This window comes from Haemaphysalis longicornis, unplaced genomic scaffold, assembly GCF_048455015.1.
Source record: "Haemaphysalis longicornis isolate Haplotype H1 unplaced genomic scaffold, Haemaphysalis longicornis Haplotype H1 scaffold_9, whole genome shotgun sequence".
Taxonomy (NCBI): Eukaryota; Metazoa; Arthropoda; class Arachnida; order Ixodida; family Ixodidae; genus Haemaphysalis; species Haemaphysalis longicornis.
Window position 1 is genome coordinate 48819557 of NW_027526460.1, and position 22034 is coordinate 48841590.

The following is a 22034-nucleotide window of genomic DNA, read 5'->3' on the forward strand; positions in this document are numbered from 1 at the left end:
GCGCGCCGAAGTATTGCGGGAAAGCCTGCCGCATGCCTAAGGAGAGCGAAAAATCCCGCGCGGGAGAGTTCGATATATCCATTGTGAGCAAAATCACGTTCGATATAGAAAGTTTTACAAGAATTATACAAGGGTTCGATACAGGCAATAAATTGATATATCCGTGTTCGATATAAGCGGCTTTACTGTAGTCGATAATTTATTATATCAGTGTTCGTTATAACGAGGTTCAACTGTACTAGTACCTCTTGTCACTGATAATAAGCGTCTCATTCCACGGCTGTTCGCGGCTGTTTTCCGGAAATTGGTTAAACTAGTGGACTAAGATTAACCCCATCGAATTCCGAACAGTTCATGCTGCCAGGTTACATAAATTACGATCACAAACTGAAATAACAAGCGAAACGTAGGGCTAAAAAGTTCTCATATAGGCGCGAATTTTGAAAATAGGCATTTACAAGCATTTAACCACGAACGCCGAAATAGGGATTTATACACCCTACAAAAACACCATAAAAGCCATTCTCATATATATAAGTGAGGTGATAGAAGATTAAGGAACAAAAGCATTTACCTAAAATCCGGTCCCTACTGATAACTGTTAGTGTTCTACCAGTTAAGGATCGAACAGTTAGTGTTAGTATTCTACTGGTAACTGTTAGTGATAACTGTTCTATGGCGCCACTGACGACGCCATACAGCGCCGAATCGGGAAGTTTTTCGATATTCCTCTAGGGTTTTTTCGGTTAAAAACTGAATTCTGTTGTCTGGGAGGTGTTGGGAGAGGGGGTTCGGTGAATGGGAAGTTATGGCGCGGCATTCTTAAACTGCCTTATGGCGCTTAAAACTGGCCTTATTCGCACTTTCCGCCACCCCTCCCACCCCGCACCGATCCGATGAGTACTACTGACGTGAGACCGATACGCTTCAGGTGGTGTCAAGCAAGTGGTCGAGCAAACGCTATCGGAGAAGCTCGTAATCCATTACCGCGACACGGTGGACTCGGCGCAGCTAGTGGACACCTTGCAGCGTGGTCTGAAATGTTGCGGGATGACAACCAGCAACTTCAGGGACTGGAACCGCAATGAGTGCGTACCGACCTCCAGGTGCTGTAGCGAAACAACCACGAGAAAAATGGCGGCGGGTTAGCTCAGCTAACCTTGGATATGCAAAGCAAAAGCTTGGCTTAGTCTGGTTGAGTCTCGGTTTTGGCTTGGTTAACCTTTGATTTAGCTGTATTGCCGACCACGTCTCAAAGCCGTTCGGTTCCGTGCAACGCTCACAGACGGTGGCCGGGCGAACGCGGCGTTCATTCATGGCGAACGCACCGTTCCTCTTCGCCGGGCGCGAAACGAGTAACGTTGCCCGAAACGACCCAATTCCGCATGCATGGGAAGGTGCGGGGGTGGTCGGCTGCCTCGGCCGCAGCGGCGGCGGCTGCGCTGACAGCGGGCCCGGCGGATCACGCGATGCGCTTTGTGGGGTGTGTCGCCGGGGGTGTGTCTCCGGTCAAAAGGTCACCTTGCGTATCCTCCACGAAATCGGTGGACGAAAGTAGTAAAGCGTTGCTTTAAAAATGACCGCGTATCTGCTCCCTTCGCTGCAAACGTCGTCGAAAAACGGTAGTCCTCTGCCGCTCGTGCCACGTCAACGCCTCTCTTCTCTCCCCCCCCCCCTCTTTCACACCTTATCCCTCCCGTCTCGCTTCTTTTACGATTAACACGGTGGATGCTTGCTCAAGTCAATTCAGTTTACCCGCCCACGCTTTGCTCGCTCGCCATCTATGGGAACCTTTCGTTACTCTTCGAAATGGAATGCCACATCGCGCTGTAGGCTATGGCACGAGCTATTTTAAAAGCGATAGTATTTCTTGGGCTACTCAGTTCTTGGGCTACTTGGGCTACTCTTGGGCTACATAGACAGAAATTTCGGTCTGTCTGTATGTCTGTGACTCGATTCAGCCAACCGGCCAAACTGATACAAGGCATGCGCAAGTCTTATATACTCGCAGCCAAATCTAAACGTCCAAGTCCGGTGTAACGTTCTTACTCGTCAACATTGTTGAACAAGAACAAGTCATTACGCAAATATAAGAACCAATTAATACACAAGTGATATTTGCGGTGCTCCTTTAATAATAGATGCTTGATTTTTGCGAATTGAAATACTGCATCCACTGCAGACAAAAAATTCACTCCGCCGTCGCCTGCTGTCGCCCGCGCCACGAAAGCTTCGGGCGGCATTTTAAGAAATTAAGCGGCAACAGTTACGAAAGGTTCCTCTAGATAGGTTCGACGTTCTGCTTGAAACACACGTGGAGTAGGGCAACGTGGTTCTGTAAACGTTGGAGTAGGGCGCCTAGATTCACGCGCGTCTCTGCCGGATGACAGCGCTGGCATCGATGCACCCAGCCGGGAGGAGTTGATCGCGGTATATTTAACTTGGTTTGATCAAGACTGACCTTCCTGGCGGCTTAATCCACCGTGAGGAGGTCACGCTCCAGAGAATTCGCCTGGGCGTTGCACTCACGCCTGCTGTTCGTGCAACATGGACTTCTGGCTTTGCGGTTACCTATGCGACCTGCCCCTATACTGCCCTATTTCCGCTGCGGAGGCTACATTAGACCACCTCCTGGGGACATGTCCAGGACTCCAACCAGCCCGAATCCGGCACATGGTAGTCCCAGGACACCGACCAGGCCGCCCGCCCGATATTCATTGGTGGACGCATGGTCCTCTTCACAGGCAGCTCTTGGACTTTCTTGCTGAAACTGGCCTATCCGGCATTCTGTAGTCCATGAAGCCGCTTGCCTCCCGCCACTTTCGTTTTTTTTCAATTCCTCTGATGCCCTGGGGCAAAATAGCGCAATAAAAAAACCTCTAGCGTGTTTACATTGGCAGGAGCGCAACGGGAGAGGAACAGCATGAGACTCTGGTGAGCGAGAAAGAGAAGGGAGGCATTTACTATACCACTGTCGACAAAGACTACCGTATTTTGTCGACATTTGCAACGAAATGAGGAGATACGCGGCAAATGTTTTCGTATTTTTGGGTCAAAACGTTGTTTCAACGCGTTTTTTTTATTTAAAAATTGAGCTCCCGTCTATTTTTTATTAAAAGAACATAGTACCAGTTATGTATTAATGTTCTGCAAGCGTTCTAGAATGTTCTGCAAAACGTTCCATATGTACGGAATTATAGGAACACAAATTTTGTACCTTATCTAACACAGCGCTGGAATAAAAACACAGATGTGTGTCCGGAACTCACGATAATAGAATACGGTTTACATTAACTATTTTTGACATCGGGTTCATCTCTGTGTGCGCGCCAGAAACGCCATATAAAATCCGTATGAATTCCGTATTACGGAGTATATAGGAGAAACATATATATATACGGAAAACATATGGTGCCGTATTTCGCGCTTTAATTAAGACAAGCACAGCAACTGTGTCAAGCGTTTATATTCCGACAGATCATTTGATTTTTTTGTTGTTGTTGTCGGAAAGATTATCTGCATTAGTTACGCATGGGTGAGCGATACTCCAAATGAATTCCGAATTCCCTTAATTCCGTATATGTGGTACGTTTCACTAGGGTTATTGAACGATTTTGAACGAGAAAAAAACAACAATCAGCCGGCACATGCGGCCTTGTGAGCCTATTCGAAACTGAAATAAACTGCCTTATAGACATTTCCTCTCAAAGAGACGCCGGAATCAATTCCCAATAGGGTTTCAAAAACTTGTGTCGCTTATAAATTTTTCCCTCTTAAAACCCCGAGGCCACAATCACAGTTAAATGCTACTTTTAAAAGTTAGGCGTCATTATTAAAAACACCGTTAATAGGTAGCATTGGGTGCATTCATGCATGGTGTGCACGATGCAAAATCTGCAACGCGCAACGACGTTGTTTCTGTCTGATTTATATAAACGAAGCAGCCTTAAAAAGCGAAACCACTCCCCGCTTCAACGCATAAAAGTCGCACAGAGATGCACTCGTATCCGGGAAAGAAAACTTGCCCAGCACAACTTTGGAGGCCTAAAAGCACTTTGCCAGCTCAGAAACTTATATGAACTCTCTGAGGCGGGCAAGGCTTAACAAGAGTAGGGGCAGCCGTTTTGCTCGCCCATCTCAGAAAACGAGTCGTTTGTCGTTTTCTTGAGCATTATTTAACAAGAGAAACGTAATCTACAGCATCAAGTAAGATTACTTTTATCCGCTGTACCAAGCATAAAGCGCCGAGCGCACTGCATTTTCTGTAATCAGTACGCGAGGGCACGCTTCGTCTGCTCAGGAAGCTCGCTGGCCGCAGTAAAGCCTGTGCCAGTAAGTTACCGTTCGCGGTAACTCTCGCGCATGCGCAGTCGACTCCCGCAAACACGGTAAACGGTAACGTAAACACGGTAACGTTATGCTGAAACTCTCTAATGTCAAAGTACTCATCAGGTTCTTCCCACTTCTCCACTTTTTACCACATGAAAGTGAACACTTCCGACAGTACGCACTTGAATGGCAGGCAGACACGACGCACATAGCGCCAGCTTCGGCTGATGCCTCCAACGGCTCTAAGTCCGTTTTCCCGCCAAATCCTGAAGCGAGCGCCACCTTTCAATCCTCTTGCACGAAAAAATAAAGAAAAGAAGCGCAAGTCGCGACAACATGCAGTAGTGCGCTCCACTGCATCAGGGTATGTGCATCAGGGTATGTATATGCGTGATTAGGAGAGGTGCGATCGCTGGCGCGTGATTTTTTCTTGTAGCGTGATTTTTCCGGTTTACACACATGCAATCTTACACCATGCGTAAAAGAAAGCGAATGTTCGTTTTCCCGACCCGCTTCACGCTTATATGAAAACACCACGCGTATTTTCAGTCACGTGGTGCTCAAATGAAGTTTATGGCGCCAAGGAGAGTGTTTCACGCTTACCATGTGTGAAAAGTTTAGAGTGTACTTTTAAGAGCCAGAAGTGGATATGTTTCCTCACAGAAGTGGATATGTTTCCCTAGGGGTACATAAGGAGCACTTTTAACAAATTTAATACCGCTGCCTGACTTTAAACTTCGTTCACTGACTTCGTTGACTGAACGAACTGAACTGCGCCAACTGACTTTAAGCGTTGTTAACTGATTTCGCGAGTGAACGAAGTCATAGCGTGTATTTAGAGGTCCGCCTATCGGATGAAACTTGGGTTACACAAAAAAAACTAGAATGGTACTCTGATCGCAACACGGGATCATGCCAGTAAAAACTGTATTACCCCACTTTGGTAACTAAAGCGACAATAACTGATTGCGGAGCAAACCTACATAGCACGCAATAAAGCACTTATTGAGCGAAAGCATTCAAAGTTGAACGGGTCCTGTCCAAGGGGTAGTGGCAAGTTTATCACACGGGTAACTCCATAAATACCACACTAGCATATAATCTCGAGGAAGGCAGTTAATGAAGAGAAAAACGCTAGCAGCGTAAGTATAAGTCATTTGGCTACTGCATCATCGCCACCCGCTGCGGTGGCTATAAGGCATTGTTCTTCTGAGTCCAAGGACGCGGGTTCGATGCCGGCCGCGGCGGCTGCTTTCTTGATCTATGCGGAAAGCGAAAACGCCCTTGTGTCGAGATTTTGGAGCACGTTAAAGGTCCCTGGGTGGTAAATATTAATCAGGAGCCCTCCGCTACGGCGCACCAGGTCTTGCTTCGCCGTGTTAAACCCCATAATCTGAATAACGGTTCACCAATGATAGCCTAAGCTGCTATCCTCCTCAGCAAAGCAGTCGAGAACAAACTGACGCGGCCACCGAAAAGGGCCCACACACCGGCAGAGATCGATGCCCAGAGCACTCAAGGTCTGGCTTTCAAACTCTCATTAATAACCACGGTTTTGTACAAGCTCCATTGGGAATCGGGGCCTCGTAACTTGGAACGCATGAGTTACCTAACCTCGTAACGCGAACGTCATGCTGATATTTGGAAATAGAGTACACTCTAAACTTTTTTTCCACCCATATACTCCCTAGAGGTTCTTTTTCGCCTGTCCTCTAGTGATCCTCCTTGTAGGAGTTTTTTTTACTACATGGAACAGGGAGGTTTTGTTTACCTCCTCAAAACAGGGCGTTTTTAGGTGATAGAAAGGAGGTAGTTAGGGAGTGTTAAGAAATGTTAGGGAGAATTTAAGAAGATCAAAATGGAGTATTCTTTACTTCCTCAAGGCGTTTTTAAGTGATGTTTATGGACTTTTTAGGCGGTTGAATAGGAGCCTATTATGGCTCCCTTGGGAAGTACTTATGTTATTTTAGGGGCGTTTTGAGGAGGTTCAAGGGAAGCATTTACTTCTTTTGCATGGAGTTTTACGTTTTGTAGGCCTCGCGAGGGGAGTTTTTAGGAGGTTCAAGGGAAGCATATATTTCTTTTGAATGGAGTTTTGCAAAGTTGGGGCGGTTTTGCAGGCCTTCCGAAAGGAGTTTTTTCAAGGCCACAAGGGAGAGTTTCTAGTTCCCTGCGGGAGTACTGGTTTCACACGGTTTTTCTCGGTTTCAGGTTTATTTCAAACGAACCTTCGCATACAAGTTTACATGGTACATGGTGTACACAAGGAGGCTCCGAAATAAAAACTTAGGGCGACCTCCTATAAGAAAGCAAAAATGGTAAATTGCTAAAAACACGCCAGTTAGGAATGGAAGACAGCAATAGAATGCTAGTTGAACAAACCGTAGAATTAATATTACTACGAGAACTGGAAATACGCGAAAAACAAAGATAGGCGCAAACACAACCACATGGTAAGTGAAATCATTATATAAAAATAGCGGATCGAGAACGCGTCAGTACTTATCAGAACTTATCAGAACGCATCAGCACTCAGTACACAAAGTGAAAAAAATGGTTGCAGTGGTTTACAACAACAAAAAAAAAATTTCAGTTGGTGGTAAAATGAGCGATCTGTGTGCTAGTTGAACAAACTGTAGAAACAATATTACTACAAGAACTGGAAATACGCGAAAAACATATAGGCACAAACACAACGGCATGGTAAGTGACATCATTATATAATACTAGAGGATTGAGAACGCGTGAGTACTTATCAGTACGCATCAGTACTCAGTACACAAAGTGAAAAAAATGGTTGCAGGGGTTTACAACAACAAACATTTTTTTCAATTGGTGGTGAAATGAGCGAGAGCTGTGTAACGATTTGATATTGAAAGGTAACGAGCATTTTGTAGATGGTAAAGGCACAAGAGATAAATGATGTAGGAGACAGACAGCAATGAGATGGCTATGGATAAATGAGTAATATAAAGAACGAGAAATATGCTGCGGAAAATACCAGTGCGTTTTGATAAAGACACAAATGCGCCAAGAAAAGTGACCCAGTCTGAGGGGTTAATTGCAAGGATATAGAACAGAATGGGTGGTATCGCGACAGCTTCTTCAGAGTGAGAAGAAAAAGCCATGTAATTCATGTTTTTCCGATAATTTTAAGTTGATTCATTTTGCACCAGTTGCCAACATTATTTAGATAATTGTTTCAAGTTATATTAGTTGGTTAATATTATTGCTTCACTAAAAGATAGCTGTATTATCAGCATACAGAAGGGCCCATCAAATATCCCCTGTTCAGTAAAAAAAAAAAGAAAACGTGAGAAACATAATACGAAATTCTTTAAACTACTATCCAATGATTACAGGATTGAAAACAAATAAAATATTGGTGAGGGATATTGATGCGATAAAAGTTAATTAGTTCTAAATCCTTCACACGTGGTTTGGTGCTGGCAAGGTCCAAAAAGGCATGTTCCACAAACGTTAGAGCTCTGTGTGCCTTCTTGAGATATTGAATGTTGAAAACCCAGAACGATGCAAACAGACTACACAGTCCTCCCAGTAAAGATGATGCAGTCAAGACACTCTGGCCATCGATGCGGAGGCTAATTTCTCCGTTCGCGGAATGCAGGCAGGGAGTCAAAGGAACATCTACCTGAAAAAGCAAAAAAGAAAAAAAAATGACCCACATGTAAAATTCAAAACAGACACTATGGTTAAATGAACTTAATAATTCGGTACAGTAATAAAATTGTTATGCCAGGTTCCCTGCGAAGATTCAGTACTTAAATTAGGAATGCAAAGGCTTCATAAAACCAAGTGCCAGTACATTAACCATCGTGGCTTTTGCAGCAATAAAAAAGATATTACTTCCGCACAATATACTCGAGCACAACTTTAAATGACAGTGAAGTTAAAATGCAAGTCTCTCTAGGTTGATAGATTAGCTCATGGAGAACACTATTATACCCCTCTTACACCTGGCATTTTTTTAAAATAAGGTTGAAACTAGCAAAAACACGTTTTCACCGGAAGGGCTTAATTGGCCTGACGCGCACAACTTCTTTCTTGGCTGCCGCTGGATGGTGCTACTCGTCCATACTTGGGGTGGCAGTACCGCTTTCCAAGGGAGCATGCGAGGTACGCATGAGAAAATCGTTCGACGCCAAAACTTGCGGGCCCTCAAAAGGCCAATGTTTTTCTTCAGTGAAGCGTAAATACTGATCACAGGTCCAATGCAGAAACATTTTGCTTAGTGGTCTCGAACGGCAAATGACAGGGGAGTTTGGGGAAGCATAAGCGAATTGACCGGAACTGACCAAACTGCTTGGTACGTGGTAATGTTGTATTCAGTTGCTTGTATACTGCTATTAATCACCGCTGCTTCACTTGCTTCCGGTTTATCCTGATGCAAACAGCGACTGCAGTCGTGTTTGCGTCACGTTTGATGAGCATTTGAACAGCGATTTCTCAGCACTTAAGGCATCTTGGCACTAAATCAATGCTGAAATAGCTATGCGGAGGTCCGACTTCCGTTTGAAACCAACTTGCTGGTTGCCTTCAATGCCCCTTTAACAACAAGTTACCCTTATGCCTCATCACTGCAACCGATTGTTCCTCCGTGTGGTGCAAAGTGAGTTACTGTGAGTATTTTTAACGTGAAACGAACCGTTTCTGTAATTTGTAGGACTGATTCTGCTATTAATTACTGCAGTGACAACAAGCTATGAAAGAAAATCCCGCCATCTCCACGAGGTGAACGATGATGAGAGGGGCGAATCTAAAATGCTTATCAGCAGACAATGTGACGCATTAAGTGCAAGCTGCTTTCATACTGTGTGCATTGAGATTAGGATATGGCCCCCTGGCAGAATGATGCGCTGCGCGAGATTTTGCCGTACCTAAAAGGACAGGCAACTCATTTTTACGGAGTATAGGATCTGTAAAAGGGTTGCGAGTTGGGCGAGTTGGTAATTATGCATTGCGAAAAATAAACTGCGCGCAAATTAACGAGGACAAGAACACATGAAGACGGCACAAGCGCACACTCGCAACTAGTTTATTATTGCACAATTCAAAGCTTTATATGCCCAAGCGCCCAATTGCCGCGCCCCCAATGCGTCACATTCTCGGCGCACTCAGCCGAAAATACTAAAAAACCGTAACAACAAAACCACAAAACGAACTTTGAGGCGCACGAAAGGCGAAAAATCAGCAAAGATAACCGCATCATACATGGTTTAAGACCCCCCTCCCACCCCCAACACGCATTCCCAGAAGAAGCACCGAAATAGCGCTCAATGTGCGTCTAAATATGCGACTTCTCGATTAAGCAGGGCGATAGAGGGATGACTGATACATTCGGAACCAGCTTTTCTGATGTGGCTGGCTTCTACAATTTCTCGCGTTTGCTGGTTCTTATGTCGCAAAAGGATGGCTGTGCGCTCAAACACAGGGACACAATCAGGTCTGCATGCGCGGCAATGAGAAGATAAGTGGCTCAGGTCACGTTGAAAAATGAAAAAAAAAAAAAAAATATATACGGTACTATTAGACGTCGTACGCTCGAGTTTGTGACAACGTACCCGTGTGCGGCTCTGTCCTGAAGTTCGGAGAAATGCAGGCGGGTTGTGTTATATTTCTCGTCTTGCATTACGCTTTCTTTTATATATTAGCGCCCTCTTTCCCGATCTCTCTACCTTCCTTCCCGCTTCCGTCTGACTGCGCTGATTTTCGCCAGCACGAAGTAACCGTCACGTTGCTTTGAAACGACGCCGCGCGCGACAAACGATTTTATCTCGAATGCCCTGTTACAAACCGGCCTACAGAAGAATGCGAACGCATACCCCAAAACCCACAAACAAGTAAAATAATACGAGTGTGCGCTTTTTTCTTTGCCCGTGCGTGTACGAGTTGTGAGCGGCACGGGTACCCGGGTACTTCGCTGTTAACCCTATTCAAACGTTTGACAAACGCATCGACTGATGAAAGACCACTTACCAGCGAGCTGTCCACACCTGTCGCCGTATCCAAATGCTGTTTGCGGCCGTTCCTCGTGTGACAGGGGCACATGAAAAATCTTTCCACCAAATGGCACTACTAGTCCTTCACAAATAAGAAAAAACGACGGCCCAAGGCGAGGCTTGAAGCTCCGGCCGCACCAAGTCACCGGCCGCGCTGCATTGATAGCACGGAGGTGCGGAGGTTGTTTACATCCGGGCAGCAAGTCGTGCCGCCAGGGCAAGTTGAGTCGCTGCGGTCGGGTGCGTTGGCGCGCTGGCACGAGAATTTAAATCGTCTATGTATGCGCAAGCAAGCGAAGCAGATGAACATTGCAATTGTTTGCAACGGCGAGAACTGCCCCTTCGTTAGCAGCAGAGTTTGACAACACCTATCGCCAAAATAAACAGATTGAGACAACACGGCCGCGCTCTCTGCCTGTGATCGCGCTGGTTGAAGCATCTATACGGGTATACGTACGGTATTGGTTTTGTAGCTGCGTGCAACCGTCGCGTCCTGCTTACTCGTTCTAATTAGCATTAGGCCACGGTTGAAGTGCTGGTGCACGGAGACAACAGAAGACTAACATGGCGACCGCCCGCTTGAGATGATTACCTCAGATAGGGCGTTTATTGTGGACGTGGTAGTATACAAGGAACGGAACGCCATCTCACAAATGGTGTTAAGTCGTTCTAAATCCTCCCTTTTGCTACCCGGATGGGCAACGGTACTACCATGGAGGTTCGTCCACTTCTTTAGATCATGCCTAGGGAGTACATTTTTTGCTATAGGTACTTTTCAGGGCACATTACTTGATTAAAACTCCATTTCCGGCTAGTTTGCGTTTACAGTGTAGTTGCTTTGACGATTTTGTTGCCTAGATAGACGTCGCAACATCACACTACGTACGTCTGCACGTCTAACACAAACTGAGCATGATAAATCGTTCTTATAGGCTGGCTTCGCAAAATCTCCTCAATCGTACATCCAAACCTGCCAGCTTTGAGGTATCATTACCCTTACTGATGCTCAAGTTTCGGTACCCTCCACTCTTAGCAAAGCAAAGGTACTGTTACGGGGCGGCCGAGTTGCTCCGACGTTCGTTGTCTCAAACGTGATGTCGGTTGGAGAGCACCAACTCCAAAGAACAGTAAGCATAGTAGAAGCCTATTGAGCCCGATACGCTTGCCCGGTACGGCTGTCATGCGCATGAGTGCGTCAACTGCAGAGCTCGCCGCCATCACCTCATATCATATGCCTTGCTCTTGCCAATACTTCCTAAAGAGGAGCTGTCTCCGAATTCTCATTTCCTCTGCGTGACCTAACGGTGTGCTTACGTGTGGAGCAGGGGCCCCCACCTTTGCTTCTTGATATGCGAAGGCGGAGGGAATATTAGCCTCCTCATACGCAGCTACTTCCACTGCTCCGCCATCAACCTGAGCCACGAGCGCTGTTCGGTGCCCGCGTCCTGCTGCAAGACGAACGAGTCCTCGGCGGACGTGCAGAACTTCTACTGCGGCCGCAACGTGCTCAACATGAGCGACCACGAGGCCTGGTACCTCGTGTACGTCGAGAGCTGCCCCATGGCTGCGAACCGCTTCATCAAGGAGCACTCGCTGCGCATAGGCGGTCTCTCACTCCTGATCGTCATTGTACTGGGATTCTTAGACATGATGGTCATGATTGTCATCGACGAGATAAAGATCATACTAAAGATATACAAGAACGTCGAAGCTGCGCACCGCTTTTAATGATTCCAACCAGCCTTTCGCGTTCTTTTGATTGTTGTTCGATGGTCACTATTTCTTCGGTTTTACAGGCTGTTGTTCTGCGTCAGCCGCTGGACCTATGCGTCGCAGGGACGTGGTGCATTGACGTATCCAAAATGTTCTTGTTAGATACCTTGGAATGTTGCCAAGTAAAAAAAAAAAAACTCTTTGGGCTCGACATTTGTCCCTGCCTGCATCCTGCATAACAAAGTTTGTCATCCGTCTTTTTGAACGCATGCATGTACAGTACGTAACAAGGAACCGCTCTTTTATAAGAACTCAGCTCTTCAACGAAATAAAAATTGCGATGCACATAATTTTTATTTTTATTCAGTTACGTGTGCATTTACACTGTTTACACTGTTCGTAAGCCGTCAATAGTGTAAAACAGGTTGCTTGAAGTACGTCTTTATGCGCTCGTCCATTTTCTTAGCGCACAGATCACAGCAGTAATATATATAAAAAAAGAACATGAAGGGTGCATGAATAGCTCTGCGGTGCACTGGTAAGGTAATGCGAATTTATTCGCGAGATTATACACTTCGCTAAATGACTTTTTCTTTGCAACAAAAAAATTCAAATCCCTTTCGTCTAATAGCAAAAATGGGTGAAAGGCGAAGCTGTCATCCGCGACAAACCGATTCTAATCAAAGTCCAGTCTCGCGATGAATTCGTCCGTTGTCGTCCGAGTTTGGGCTTTGATGATAATGATAATGATAAAGAAGATGGGGCGGTGATGATGATGATGAAGATGGTTGTGGTTGTGATGATGATGATGCCCTTGAAGCGTTTGGAACGTTACCACTCGGGGGGATTGGCCAGGGATAAAGTGTTGACTGTGCACCTGCGTTGATGTGCCTTTGTGGAAACCAACCATGTAAGTTTGCTTTCCTGCTGTGCGCTTTGGGCGTAACGATTGGGATTTTTGGACTCTGATTTTGGTCGCTGAATACATTGGCTTTCGAACAGAAAAAGCTTCGCGTTACAACCGCCTTTCACTTCACTCACAATCATCATCACCAGAGAAAGTTGACTGTCCCGCAGGGCGTTTTGGTGCGGCATCGTACGCCATCGAACGCCACCAAGGCTTCACTTTAAAAAGATTGGGGGATGCCTGAACTTTCTCTAATGGTGTGAGCATACGTGAGCATCACACACTGTTGAGTTGTCAAAGCACGTGTGCGTGTGGGCATAGTGAAACTCTATGCGTGTGGGTGTATTGATGTCGCTGCCAATGGGAATTGGTGGGTTCACCGCAAGCCACTGCGCCGCGGCTGCTGTCAGCGTCACTGGCTGATTGCTCTGGGTGGGTATGTCGCAATCGGAGGTTGGTATGGTAGCCAAACTGGAAGGTGTCAATAGGTGTCCGGTAAAAAGCGCAAAGGCTCACGGGTGCGTCGTCTGCTCTCACAACTTTCGGTTCGAGATCTCTCCTGCTCTCTCGTATGCCGGCGGCTTTCAGGCGCGTGTGGGCGTGTTGTTTATTTGTCACGGGGTGCTTACCTGTCAGATAAACTCATAGTAGGGTCAATCGCTGTTATTTATGGAATTCCCTATGCATGAGCGTTTTTTTCCCCGGTGGAAACATAAACAACATGCACACACGCGCGTGAAAGCCGACGGCGTACGGGAGGCCAGGACAGCTCTCGAACCGGAAGTGGCGGCACTCCGCGGGAGAAAGCAATGTACCCATGAGCCTTTGCGCTTTTTACCGGTCACCTATTGGCCGTGAGCTTCTCACGGCAGCTGAGATTGTCATTGGGTATCTCGACGTCGCAGCCATAGTTGCACCCCTCCTCTATCCCTCTCCTCTCTTCCACAATAACGTTGTTGTTGTTATTGTTGTTGATGATGATGATGATGCAGCCAAAATGAAATTGGCGATTTGCACGGACGTGAGCTTTTGGCGGCTGCTGTTATCGTCATTGGCCAATCAACATGACTGCGTACGTTGTGAGGCCGTGACAGGCAATGTGCATAAATTTTTCCCCCTTTGTTGCCAGCGTATGCCTCAACCAACTATTCAAAGTTGGTTGATCGTTTGGACATTTTGAAGTTTAATAGGGTGACAAATCACTGATTCGAGCTAATGTGCGTATTCGGATTATTTTGTTCAGAAATTGAATCGGCATTGCAAGTCTTCTGACCATTGTAAAGTAAGACTTGCACACACTCTAAGAAAAAAGGGTGTGGTTGTTTCTCCCTGAAGGGTGGAACAGGAATGTATCATATATTTCTCCTTAAAAGGTAGAAAGATTCTCCCTTTAAGAGGGAGGAGCGCGTTTCTACCCCTAGGAGTGGAGGAACATTTCCCCCTTTCGTGAGCTAATGGAGGAGTGTTCCTGGCAGCGTCAGGAGTGTTCTGGCAGGAGTGTTCCTGGCAGCGTCACCCAAGCAAGGCTTGTCATGCGAGAAAGGCCTAGCGAGCTGATCGGTTTGAGGATCGAGGAAGTACAAATACGTAGGTTCCCGTGGTTGTGTGCGCTTAAAATGCGCTAAAATAACAAAGAAATTACCTACCGAGCACCAGAACTGCGGTTAGCAAGCGATGTCGCCAAGCGTATATGCGCGACTTGCATTCGTCTCGCTGCGCGCCCCGCCTACGCGTTCAGAGCGAACGCGCCGCCGATTGCTTTCAAAATGCCGCCTTTATTTCCGAAAGGCTCGTAACCCCGCCGTTCACTGCACACGAGATCACAAGCATCCAATGCGGCCGTTTGAGAACAACCAGTTGTTGTTAGTCGCCTTCCCTTGCTACAACCGATGCATCAAAACGCGGATCGCCTGCAATCTCAGCGCAAAGGCAATGCAGGCAACACGAAAAACGTATGCGTCGCTGTCGCAACCATCGCAACCGTCCGAGCGAGGAGATGACAATGCTCGCCCCCTGGCGTGCTCGAAGCAACGTTTTAAAATGACCGATAGATGACGCAAAAAAAAAAAAAAAAAAGTAGGGGTGGGGAGGGGCAGCTACTAAGCATCAACATCAGTGGGCACTTCCATCAAGGCGTTTCCTTGGTTTCCTTTATGGATAACATACCGTACTTACCCGATTCTAACGCGCACCTTTTTTCCGCAAAAATAGGCCGAAAAATCGCATTCGCGTTACAATCGGATACGAAACCGAAACTGCCGAAATAGCTGAAATTTCGTTCCACCCATCGCCATCTCAAGATGGCGCCAAAGCTTTTAGCAGCAATTTTTCGGATGTAGGCGCCTAGGCTTTTCTGTCGCCGTTCACACAAATCGTCAAATTATTCCACTTGCGTGCTTGATAACAGCCATGGCAGCAGCGGCAACGAAGGTGCGCCGCTTTCGCGGCTTACGAGCGGCTCCCACGCGTTCACAACGAGCGGTTGTGGCGGGCACATATGCCTCTGGAGAAGCTCGCGGGATGGGCATGCGAGGCGTGGGCCACGATCGCATCGAACATGGTTGAACGTTCGTTTAGAAGTGTGGCATCGCGAACGCGCTTGACGGCACCAATGACGAGATGTTGCGGTCAGCTGAAGGCGACAAGGAGCTCTCGGAGAGTACGAGGAGTGAGATGAGTGAGATTACTTCGGGGAATAAATCGCCCGTTTCTCTCGCATTGGTTTTTCTTGCTCACAAAGTTCCTTGCGCGTTACAAACGGAGGTGCAAGTTTTTTCGGTTGTTTGCCTGGAAAATCGGGTGCGCGCTAGAATCGGGGGCGCGTTAGAAACGGGTAATTACGGTATATTATTATAGCCAACATCACAGAGGCCGCATGTGGGCGGGCACATATTGGGAAGAAACATAGCACAACACAGCGACATACACTTCATTAAAGGCACTGCCAACACACAATATACGCAACACACAACATCGCAAGCTTAATACACCACAACATATAGTACACTTTACACATGTCCGCATGATCACAAGCATAGAGTTAATGATCACAAGCCACAACTAAACATTGAAACGGCGACAAAGTATTTATAACCCTGATCGCCGACAATGCAGTTAGGAACAGTGAGATCGTTGCTTGTTTCGATACCCCACGGCAGTGCGTAAGCCTTAGGTGGGCTTTGTTATTTCATCAAATGTAACCCGTGCAATTGCAAACTTTTATTAATTTGAGGTTTTGTAAGAAACAGTAAAATAGCTCAAAGAAGAAAAAACGTTTCACGAAACGGTGTGGCAGGTATGTTTGGGTAATGGTACTTAGTGCCTTGCCTTCGCTACCGTAGAGCGCATCGCTGGTATGGCAACCATTCAGGCAAGATGTTGCTGAATTGGGGCTACTTGTTGTTGGTAACTGATGCTTCAATATGCTGCGGTCCGTGCTCGTTGACGAAAAAAGGGGCAGTTTGCTCTCACCGCTGACCTCTTTTACCCTTGGGCGTCAGTATATAACGTCCACAAATGCAGTGGTAACGTTGAACAGGGCGCAGGTGAGTCGCACACAGCAAGCATGCAGCGGTGAGCACAGAATGTGCTTCAAACACACGGCTGCCGAGTCGTGCGTTAGCGTGGCGGGCACATGGTAATAATAAAAAAGAAAGACAGCGAGAAAACAAGCAAGCAGCACACCACAGGGGAGGTGTTGCTCATAGTCGTCGTATGCGCCCGATCGGCGAAAGCCACAGTGCAACGATGAACGGTTTCGTTTTCGGCGTCGGCGCCATAGCAGACGACAGGGCAGAATATTTCCTCCCCCGTTTCGGTGTTTCGTAGAGGCCGTACAGAGGGCGCCACGTGTAATTAGCTAAAGGGAGAATCTCGTTGGTCCGGGGGAGAAAACCCTCGATATCCTCCTTTTTTCTACCCTTTTAGGGGCGAAGCTCTATATGATGAAAAGATGCGCTTGGATTGTTTACTAGATGGCGTGGCTACCTCTAGTTTAGTTCTTGGATTGTTTACTAGATGGTGGGGAGCGTTGTAATAAAATCCGTTCGCTGTTGGCGCGCGCTCGGAGTCGCCCGATGGATAAGGCTGCAGATGTGCGAGCCCGCGAGGCAGAAGCGCTCCGTGAAGCTGCGCGACACCGCCGCCAAGATCCTGCCGTACGAGAGCGGGAGGCCGAAGCGTGTCGTCTGGCTGCGCGACGACGCCGCCAAGATCCCAGCGTTCGAGAACGAGAGGCCCAAGCGTCACGGCAACGGCGCGAGGACCCTGCCGTACGCGAAGCGGCACGGCTACGGCGCGAAGAGGATCTCCAAAACGTCAGAGAATGGGAAGCGGCGAGAAAGCGCGCGTATCGGCAGGCAGACCCCGATGCAGTGAGAGCTCGTGAGGCGTCTGCAAAACGCATCAGGCGAGCTCAGCCCCAAGGTGCCGACGCGCGGTTTAAGCGATACTTTCTAGACGTTACGTTCGGACACAGATGTAGTGGGCGAACTTTCACTGAAGAGTCACGGTTTCACCGATGATTTCCCCTTAGGAGCTTCGCCCACTCATCATCATTCACCCCGTGGATATGCTGTGAATTTTTTTCTTAGAGTGCATGCCTTCGATTATACGTTTATAATAGTCGCGAGCTTGCATGCATTCCTATGAATGGTTTACGTGTCCCCGAAATAGCTCTTAAAGAGGCCCTAAATAGGCTTTCCAAGGTCGCCATTTCAATCACGCAATCGCTGAAGTACCCCTTCACGACAATGTATACCAAATATTACACCTCTGCGAAAAGCATGGGCCGCACAAACACGAAAAAAAGATCCTTTTTTTCTTTCCTTGTTTACCTACCATTCCTCGTCGCCATGCTGCCGTGCTTTGACGTGCGGCAGAATTCTCTGACGCAGCCTCTATGACGCACAAAGCACTGAACAGTACGGCGCTGCTGTTGGTGGGCCCCTTTAAATGTTGTAGCCAATCAGTATTCCCGGCTGTTGCATGCAGGAAGGCGTACCCGAGCCGAGCTCCGTCGCCTCCGACATACGTGTGGTAGCGTGGTGAAGCGGGCGGCCAGCGAATGTTGCTGCCTCGAAGACCAGAAGCCGAAGGCAAACGTAACTTGTTTACTTCATGGCGAGAGATGGCCGAAGCCAGACAAGAGCAGGGCCCCGACGGGCGAGGTTACAGTAGAGGACTCGAGCAGAGTGACAGCATTGAACAGCGTTGATTCACTGCTCAAACAGGAATGAACTACAGCGCTTGGAGGGGTCTTATTTATGCCCAAAGCGCCAACGGTCAAAACAAGCATTCCCTCTAGATTGTGCACCCGACACGAATGGCACAGATACCCACAACACTCTTTCTAGAGTTCGTGAGCAGTCGGTAGTCACGGCGCACGCTGAGTCCGAGAGAGGGGAGAGAGGAGGTCTCCGCAACAGCTACCGCGTCCTTCGGGTAAGTTGAAGCCTGCCTCGTCTGCCAACGGCGGTTTGAATCACGCCGATAGCGAGGCGCCAGAGATCCAGACCTGTAGCGACACGTTTAAATTGTCGGCTGCAAGCGTGAGTCACCGACAGGGGTGGCCTGCTTGAAAGGCGCACGTAGTGGAGGCATATAAGGTATGAATAACGCTTAAAAACACGGAGCGTCTCTGCAGACGGAAACGCCGTTACACGCTCGTCCGCGGAAATAATCTGCCTGCATGGCAGTGTTGTACGAAACGGCGTTCCTGGAACTACTTCCTTTTGTGAGGAATGGAGAAACGCCACCGTTCCCTTAAGAGTGAGTGGAACTGCAACGGTGACGCGTTACGTTTACGAAGGAACGGCAGAGGGAACGGCGTTCTTTCTGGAAACGTTCCATCGCTGGGATTTGGCTGTTTTTGATTCCAAGGCTTTACGGTGCTGAAGCTAGAACAAAAAAAAAATTGGCTCCAATCCATGCTGTGAGGGTGGTTAGAAAGCAAAGCTTTAAACGACACACAGAACAATTGTCCATTTGATGTCACTTGAATTCATACACGTGGCCCTACAAAGAGTGAAACCAGATATTCTGACAGCCGTTACCTTAGCCACGGAGAAAGAAGTATTTCAGGAGGAGAAACTGCGGCGCTGGGACAGCGCGGGCAGGCGGTGCGTTAATGTCACTGTGCGGCGAAGAGCAAATGCAGCTTGCGGAGCAGCGCAACAGATGGCGCGTCAACCGCGTTGCCATATTTTGCACGCTCTTCTATGGACGCGACGAACAAAAATTGTAGTGTCACAGAATATATTGTAAAGATTGCCACATTTCTTTCTGTAAAATAAATAATTACAAGTTCTGGACATTTTAGCAGCAGTATTAACAAAGACTGCCCTATGTACATGCCGTACCGCGCTCGAAACGAAGTACTAGAAGGAATCCCGGAGCAGACGACGACTGCCGACACCGCCTCCTCGCCACGAGATGTTCACTCTCGCCGCTCTCGCCTCTGGCGGGCGTCTGCGCATTGCGGCAGCCGCCTATGCGCCGACTGACCTTGAACCGGCGAAGCTCTTCGGAAAGCGCGCTGCGCGGATTTTCCCTTTGGCGCCTCGCGACAGAGGGCGCGTCGGTGCCGTGCCTAGCGCAGTGGCTTTATCGCGGCGCCGGAGCAAGCCCTGTTGCGCCTCCTGAATAATTCTTGCTCCGTGACCTTAGCTTAGTAATTAGCATTTACACCGATTTAAACTAGTTAGTTTAGTAAGTTTGAGAATTGCGCGAAAGCTGAGGCAACTTTTATAATCGCTATTTATCAGAACCAGTTGTACTTTCGCCTTTTGTAATACCTCTTAAAACAAAACCGAATTGGTAATCACCAATTTAGAAAACGGAGTCCCATTCATGGCAAAGAATGCGCAAAAGGTAGCGTTTCTCTAGCGGCCAGATGTCTGTATGTGGTTTGTACATTTTGTTTTCCCACCCTGCAAACCAATCCTTAACGTATGTTTGCCGCACGACCACTTAATTCCGAAGGGTGCGGGTTACCCTGGAGGTGCTGTCAAACAAGTTAATCAAGCCGTGCGCAGGCAGCGCGCAATGGACGCGAAGCCGTGCGAAAACCGTCCCAAAACCAACGTCCCTAAAGCAGACGACAAACCCGTACCGCCGATGCCGCCGCCGGCGAGCTCGCACTTCCGCGCGGGGAACGCTGGGTAAATTCTCCGTGCCATCTAAAGTGTTCTCCGTGAGTGAAACCCTCGGCCCCCTTCCTCACCCCCGCAGGCGCTTCCCCCGCGTTGGGAGTTGGCTGATAGAACCGTTGGCTGGTAGAGTTAGAAATCTTTGCTTTAAAAGCCACAGGCTGCTAATGTCTTTATCTAGCTAAAAAACTGCCCCAATTGCCCTCCCTTTCGCAGAACGTGCTTCCGCGAAGGTCAAACACAGAAGAATAACCATGCAGCGGGCCGCAGCCTGTCGAGCAGGCTGCACCGGGTTTTGTGGCTACGTCGGCTGCAGATGCACATGATACAGGTGCTTCGGCGCCCCTTTGATTCGTCTTCAGCCACGACCTTTTCTTTTGTGCGTAAGAGTGGAGCGCGAAAGCCGAGCAGGAGAAGACGTGACTGTAACGTGTTCATCGCACACGTGCTATCTACAGTACAGGCAGCCGTGCCAGCCGAAAGGGCCGTACGAGACTTCTCTGCTGTCTGTCAATGGACATCTGGGTCGCCGGGGTTTCGCTCACGGCGTGTAAAAACAAGGCGTCAAGTTCTGAGCCCCAGATTCTTGAAATATTGCCGCTGCCGCCCAAAGCGAGGCGAGATCTATCTGATCTCATGCGCAACAGCAACCATCTCTGAGAGTTGCAAGCCGAATCTGACCTTCGACGTTCTATCGCCCCAAGGCACGTACATGGCGCTCGAACGCGCCGCCGTAAGCTTTCTCGCGCACCGAGCGGACCAGTAGTTTCGTGATGTGCCCATGCACTGCCAGGCTTGATTGACAATTGGTTTTCAAATTTGGCTGGACATTATTGTGCCACCTTTTCTTCGCACCATAGCAGTGCGACGTCTGTGGTGTATCGTTATGGACCGGTTCCGACCAGTGCTTAAGCCGGGTACCGATGCCGAGCCGAGTAGCGTATACTCAAGTAGGGTTACGTTTAACCGTACCGGAATTTGCGGGACTGTCCAGACTTTTCATACAACGTCCCGAGTCCCGCGCTGTCGCTGTCAGGACAGCTATATGTCCCGGATTTATTCCGGACCGCCCAGTTAGGATTTTTTGCGCTCCAACGCACGCTCAACAAGGCCCTGCAGGCTTCGGAACACGAAGTTAGCGCGAATTTGTCCAGGCAGAGCTTCAGGTAAAGCTGAGCTTCCAGGTGAAGGGCGACAACATTTACGAGTACATTCTCCAGCAAGAGCAACTCTTGCGAACAGCATGTAGCCAGACGAAATACCATTTCAAGAGGCCTCAACAATAATGAAACAACGAATTCGTCTGGAAAACACCGCCATAAAGAAAACCGATTTCGTTGCCCCCCTATGTTAGGGTACACTACCCCCCTCCCTTCCTTCGTCCCGACTTCCTTCATTGAATAGCTGGTAACCCTAACCTGGCGGCTGCTGCCGTCAGCCGAGTTCCTCCGTTCCGACAACGAGAAGCCAGAGGCCAAACTTAAAAACTGTAGCACAAAGTTACAGCAGTCAAGCCTGCGGCAAAAATGCGACCTTGAAGTCCAAACCAGGCAAAGTAACACTCTGAAGCTGTGTTGTTGACGCACTGGCTCCGATGCTCGCGATTGCGAGAATTTAAGGATTGATTGATTGTAGGGCTTAACGCGCCGACGCAACGCAGGCGATGAGGCGCGCCGTAGTGGAGGGCTCCGGAATAATTTTGACCACCTGGGGATCTTTAACGTGCGCCGAAATCTCGTACACACGGGCGTTTTTGCTTTTCGCCTCCATCAGAAAAGCGGCCACCGCGGCATGGAATCGAACCCGCGACCTCGTGCTCAGCAGCGCAACGCCTTAGCCTCTGAGCCACCGCGGCGGGTCGAGAATTTAAGGAGAAAACCACAACAGTCGAAGTTATGCGCACGGCACCACAGAGTG

General features: G+C 48.2%; 1 protein-coding gene across 5 annotated transcripts in view; it reads left to right on the forward strand.

Annotated features, from left to right (window-relative positions):
* The window catches only part of LOC144152773 (tetraspanin-33-like), a 149145-nt gene that overhangs the window by 106521 nt on the left and 20590 nt on the right, over positions 1–22034 (forward strand). Inside the window, exons 3-4 of one of the 5 annotated variants that reach the window (XM_077684211.1) lie at positions 932–1088; positions 11738–12399. The exons of the other annotated variants lie outside the window; for them this stretch is intronic. Coding sequence (XP_077540337.1) covers positions 932–1088; positions 11738–12077 — 497 coding nt within the window. The 3' untranslated portion in view covers positions 12078–12399. Of the gene's footprint in view, positions 1–931; positions 1089–11737; positions 12400–22034 lie in introns of those variants that run through there. 5 annotated transcript variants of the gene reach the window in all.